Source organism: Trifolium pratense, linkage group LG2 (assembly GCF_020283565.1).
Source record: "Trifolium pratense cultivar HEN17-A07 linkage group LG2, ARS_RC_1.1, whole genome shotgun sequence".
NCBI classification, from domain to species: domain Eukaryota; kingdom Viridiplantae; phylum Streptophyta; class Magnoliopsida; order Fabales; family Fabaceae; genus Trifolium; species Trifolium pratense.
Window position 1 is genome coordinate 27,328,640 of NC_060060.1, and position 6,638 is coordinate 27,335,277.

A 6,638-nucleotide genomic window follows, 5' to 3' on the forward strand; every position below is an offset into this window, starting at 1 on the left:
GGTTTAAGGGAAAAAGAAAGGTATTATTGACATTCGTTAATTTTTTTGATAATTTTAAGCACTCATCCACAATTGACCATATATTAAGCGGTCCATCGTATCAAATACTCCCTCTGTACCAAATTACAAATCGCTTTGAGAAAAAATTGTAATAAATTATAAGTCGCTATACATTATCAATAAAACATTTTAATATTATTTTTTTTATTATATCCTTAACTATTTATTATTATCTCTTCTTTCAATTCTTCAATTTATCTTTTCCATATTATTAATGAAGAACAATTTTGTAATTAACTCATAATTTCTTATTTTCATACAAAATTAATTATATTTTTTTAATTTGTATAATATGATGAAAACAATTTATATTGTGTTAGGGAGGGATTATCTCAATAACTTTTTATGATCTTAGATATACTTGCTAGATATATTTTTTTATTAGCATATTTTTATAGGCTATCATATAATATAATATTGCAGGTAAGGAAGCTTCACTAAGATAAAGGACAAATAAGTCATTTAATTTTAATACTTCAGTCCTATTCTCATTAAATTCAGATGAACTAAAATCCATCTGGCAGCAACCTCATATTTTGACTATAGGAGATTTTTGTTTGATACCTTTAATTGAAAGTCTCCATCTATAAATACACCATCTTTACTTCCCTAAATTCAGTACCAAATTACATCATTCATCACTCCACTTTGAAAACAACAACAAAGAAAAAAACCAACAAAAAGTCACACACACATTAAAACACATCAAAACCCATTCAACACACACTTTTCATCAAACAAACATTTTTTAGTTCACTCAAAAAAAAAAAAAAAAAAACTTTGCATCTATATATCATGGTTAAGACAGAGATCAACAAAATCAACAAAGAAAAATCAAAGGCAATGCAACAAAAAACATCATCATCATCATCATCATCATCTTCATCTTCATCATCAGCAAGAAATGCATCAAATGAGATGAAGAAGAAATACAAAGGAGTTAGAATGAGGAGTTGGGGTTCTTGGGTTTCAGAAATTAGAGCACCAAATCAAAAAACAAGAATATGGTTAGGTTCATATTCAACTGCAGAAGCTGCAGCTAGAGCTTATGATGCAGCACTTTTATGCCTTAAAGGTTCATCTGCATCAAATCTTAATTTCCCTTTAGAAATTTCTTCACATTTCATTCCTCAAGATAACACTGCTATGTCACCTAAATCAATTCAAAGAGTAGCTGCTTCTGCAGCAGCAGCAACTGCAAGTGCTGTTAGTAACAATGATATTGCTATTAACACCCCACCACTTTCTCCTCCTCCTAATCATGCTTCAACAACAACAACAACAACTTCATCTTCAATTGTTTCTTCTCCATCAATGTCATCTTCTCCTTCTGATCAAATTGATGATGATGTTTCACTTTTTTCTTCTTTTGGGCTCCACTCTAGCTGTGGTGGTGATTATCAAGCAAATGAATCAATGGCTATGATGGATTCTTGGTATGGTTTTGATGATTTACAATCACCAAAACATGTTGATCAAATGATGCTAAATGGTGCTTTGTTTGATTTTGATTCAACTCAAGTTCTTCTTGATGATTGGTATGAAGAAGGTGACATTAGTTTGTGGAATTTCTACTAAGACAAATTCAAGAAAAATTACCCAAATATTCTTTCTATTTTTTTTCCTTTTCATAAATTCATATTTGTTTGCTTACAGTGATAGTTCTTCAAGTTATTATTACTGACTGTGACAAAAATTAAGATTATATATACTCTAGAAGATATTCATAAAGAGAAAAGACAATTTTTGGTCTCTCTTTTGTGAATTTCTACATATGTGAGATTTTATATGTATTATTATTGAAGCAAAACTTGTTATTTCTATTTTACAAATATTTTACCTAATGATATGTAATTTACATATGAAGGAGAATAAAAAAGTAACATAAATCAATGTCTTAGTAATATTGAACTTCTTTCCGATTTAAATTTACTGCAGTAATAATACCACACAGTTACACATTGTTATTAACTGCTTCAAAAACTAATTTGAGATCAAGCGATTTAGTTACACAACTAGTATATATTAAACGATTTTAACTATTAATTTAGATCAACAGTTAAGATCAGTAATTTTCATGGATAATATATTTTTTTTTTTTTAGTTTTTGTTACTATAGTATATGATTTATAAATCTTCATGTTAATAAGAGGATCTAGAAAGCCCTGTATTGCATGCCAAGGTGTCAGACTGTGGAAACTTGAACCATTGAAAAGTGTTTCTTGTGTCGGCCCATCTACTCTATTTGCCAAAAGAACAAAATGGTTTTCCTTGTTTCAATGTTTTAAGTTTGGTATTATATGCTTCTACTTCATTAGAAACATTGATATATAAATTTTGCCCACAGCTCCTTTTTATCATGTGCAATAATGGAAATGATTTTGATAACCTATTGATCAAGTATTTACCCCCATTTAACTAAGTTAACTATTTTCTTTAAGTATCTAAGTAATAAAACTTGTATAACTAAATATGTGTGACCCGGTTGATTAAACAACGCTGAGTTTGTGACAAAGAACAAAGATTCAAAATTTGCGCAACAAATTCTTAAAAGGGACAAAGAGTTTTAAATCGCAAGACAAACCACCCAAACAAAGATTAGTTTCATGACCGGTCTTAATGATCGGAGCTTGTGAGAATACTCTAAGGGTCAAAGACTATAATTACTGTGGTTTCATGCCCAAACAAAGATTAGATTTTTTTTTGAACGGCCAAAAAAAAATAAAAAATTCATAGATATCTTCACTTATCTTAAATACCTCGTTTGTTTGATAATTTCTGAGTTTATGTTTTCCGAGTTTATTACTATCATATGTATCTATCTAAGAGAAAAAACAATTATATTTTCTATTATGACTTTTTGTACAAGCAACACTTGCTTTAGTGATTCATTTTAAAGACGCGTTATATGCAAAATTGTATCATATATTTATTTATAAAATTAGAAGGAAAGAAAAAACTTTAATTCCTTTTGGATTACTTTTGAACATGATCATGTGGGTGTGAACCATAGGTTCAATTCAAATTATAACAATATTTAGAACACATGACATGTTTTCTTATATAATGTAATAAGAGAAGTTATGTGCCCCATTCTCAATTGTTCTTTTACATTGCTTCTAGTCTCAATAAGCTGCACTCCACGAGCTATATGCTTCCTCACAACGAAAAATGTGCAGAAAAATAAAAGCTTTTGCTTTTTGGTATTACTTGTTCATAGGGCCACATTATATATCATCAATATCTACCCATTCCTTTGACTATATAGTACAAATATTGGACTTGTGTTTATATGTATGTACATTCTTGGGACCTACTTAGGATTATGTTTGTTATAGCAATAATTTTATTCAACTATTTTTCAATTTTATGCACATGAAATTATATAACTAAATGACAATTTATACATTTTATTTTGAGACATGGCATGTGAGTTCTAAATGTGAGTCCAATTAAAGATTTGAAATTTAATTTAGTAATAATATGATGGTTTTGTTTCATGTTAATTAACAAGGGATTTCATTGCTTAATTCAATTATAACCAACAAATTTTGGTATTGTCTGCAAACTTGTTCCCCTTTGGATGCATGCTGATTATTTTTTTTATTACAAGCATATGCATGCTGATATTTTTATTAGATGAGAATATATACAAACCAATTTATGCTAATAAACAGTTGTTTTTTTTTTACATAATAAACAGTTACTGTTACTATTACTATTAGTATTTGTATTTTTTGTTTGTCATTACTACTTATATATATCGGCATTTTGTCAAAATAATATAATGATTTTAATTTATATACACCGTCAGTATAAAGTTATTTTACACATACATCAATAATATGCCACCACATCATGTATGATGTTTAAAAACATATGATTTGTCACATTCATTAAATGATGTGACAACACATCATTGGATGCATGTGTAAAAAAAACTTTACACCGACAGTGTATACAAATTAAACTCTAATAAAATAATATTTTATTAAGAGGAGGGAGGAGTAAGTCTCTATTGACTTACTCCGCTTAATAACTCGATATCGAAATTATATTTCTTCAATCCAACCGCTGAATTCAAAGATCTCATTGAGTAGATCAACTCCATAAATTTTTATAAAAATTCAAAATCCTTTGATACTTTTTTCTGATAACTTCAATTGAACGTACGACAAACTTAAAAAAAAAAACCGTTGAATTTCAATAGTCCGAATACATAACTATATTTTTTGAATTTTTATAAAAATTTGTGGAGTTGATCTACTCAATGAGATCTTTGAATTCAACGGTTGGATTGAAGAAATATAATGCCGATATCAAGCTATTAAGCAGAGTAAGTCGATGGAGACTTACTTCTGGAGTTAACGGATGCGTTTTTTTTTTAATATATGTTTAGGAAAAGATAATTTGTGTAGCTTGACGAATAAAAACTCCCATACGTACATAGAAAAAATAAAATATTTATGGATTTTTTTATTTTATTTATGGATTTTTTTTATAATAAAATAATTATGGATTTTCATGTGATCCGAGTTTAATAATTTTTCTCATGATTTTGGAAAATAATTGTATGCCAACAAAAGGAAACGCAGTGGGAGCCGGATTAAGATCCAACATTCAACATGGGTTTAATGATTATCTAGGCTTGGCCTTATTAAGGCATAATTTAGTGAAGTTTTGATTAATCAATAGGAGTGGTAGATCCCAATCAAAGAAACAAGTTTTTTTTTTTTTTTTTGGTTTAAAAGAAACAAAGCTTAGCTCCTAGTCATTTTGTGTTCTAGAGGTGAATAGAGTTTGATAAAATTTCAGTATACTAACATAATTTTAAGATTATATTTTCGAGTTAGTCTATAATTTTATTTTGAAGAGAAGGTAGTCTAAAAATTATTCTTTTCTTCTACATCCTTGTTAAAATATAAAAATTTAATAGAAGAGAAAATAGTTTAAGAATTATTTATCATTTAGTCAAATAAAGAATTATTTATTTTAAAAACATAATCTATGTCTACCCCTGTTCTTCTCCTAGAAGTTGAGATACTTGATGGAGTCTTTAATTTGATGTGATTTTGTGTCCAATCTAATTTTATTTTAAGTTGTAATGAGAATAATAATTTTTTTTTTTGATATTGTGTATCAATTTCAACCTGTTTATCCTATTAATCCCTTTCGTTTTCTGTAACAAAGTGGTCCTCTAGTTAAGTAGCGAACTCCTGTAAACTATTCGCTACTTAACCAGTGGACGGTACTTGAACAAGCCAGAACATATAACTAGTAAAAAAAAGATAATGAACCCTTCGATAGAAAATAACATATTACATTGGGATGAAGATCATAAACTAAAAACATTAATTTAACAAAAAAGAGACTGTGGGTCAAATAAATTAACTACTTCATATTCATGTTCTCGGCTTCAACCATGCATATCATGATTTCATCAAAAGTACGTCCTCGGATCGATCAAGCTTGAACATATCTTTAACAAATCTCACCAACGTCGCGGCTAACTTGATAGGTCCATTTTACTGTACCGATAGAAAATAGAGAACATGGTTCTCACATCGTCATCGTTTTGAAGTTTCATGTTGACGAACCTAGCACTCACGCGTCTGTCTGAGCCTACCGATGAACTACGCGGCCGTTTACAGAAACTTTGGATGACTCTCATTGCCAATGTCATGTCATGGCCGCACTTTAGCAAGACCTTTGACTTTGACCATAGAATTTGTCCACCGCCGATTTGCTAGTTAAATAGTGAACTGTATTCGCTAGCTAGTCAAGTAGCAAGTAGTGATTTTTTCAATTTTTATTTTTATAACATCCGCTACTTAAATAATAAAAACAATAAAACAATATCCCTTTAGGATCGGACAATCATAATTTAAAAACTATATTTATTGACTGTATTTGTTTAAATCATCCGAACATGATCAATCGATTATAAAACAACTGCACGGAAGAGTCGACTTTACCTAATCCAATTCCCTCCCATTACGGTCTTTAGCATGAAGGCTTGTCTGTAACCATAAAGCCCACTCCACAGTATTTTACTGATACAATAATTTGGTCTAATAATATGAACACTTGACCTCAGAATGTAGGAAAATTGCTTTTTTCCCCCATTGTTTCCTCCAAGGCCCCCCAAAGTGACCATTTTGACCCTATAAATGCGTTTGGACTCTAGAATCCGAAATTTGTTTGTTATGGTCCATACAATCCGAAATCAGTTTAAACAAGCAATTGGCTGGTTATGCCTGCCTTGTACGTGATGTTTTGTTCAGGAAAACCTGGGTTTGGACTGTACAATCCGAACGTTCTTATTTTTAACGGTTTTGGAGTATGGGAGCCGAAACTTGTTTGATATGGACCATACAATCCGAAACCAGTTTAAACAAGTCATTGGCTGGCTATGCCTGACTTGTACATCGTTGATGATTTTTCCAGGAAAACTTGATTTTGGACTGTACAATCCGAAATGCTTTGATTTTTAAAATTTTGCATCATTTCGGATTCTACCAACCGGAAACGCTCATATTCGGTGTGTAGGATCCGAATAGAGTCTATATAGCCTATAT

At 30.0% G+C, this 6,638-nt stretch overlaps 1 protein-coding gene across 1 annotated transcript; it reads left to right on the forward strand.

Moving 5' to 3' along the window:
- The first annotated feature begins 627 nt into the window (after nt 1-627).
- On the forward strand, nt 628-1,958 carry LOC123910225 (ethylene-responsive transcription factor ERF014). Its single transcript, XM_045961316.1, is given in 3 exon segments — nt 628-1,627; nt 1,717-1,751; nt 1,753-1,958. Coding segments are annotated over 3 exon segments (879 nt in total). The 5' UTR covers nt 628-855; the 3' UTR covers nt 1,825-1,958.
- Nucleotides 1,959-6,638: the final 4,680 nt, after the last annotated feature.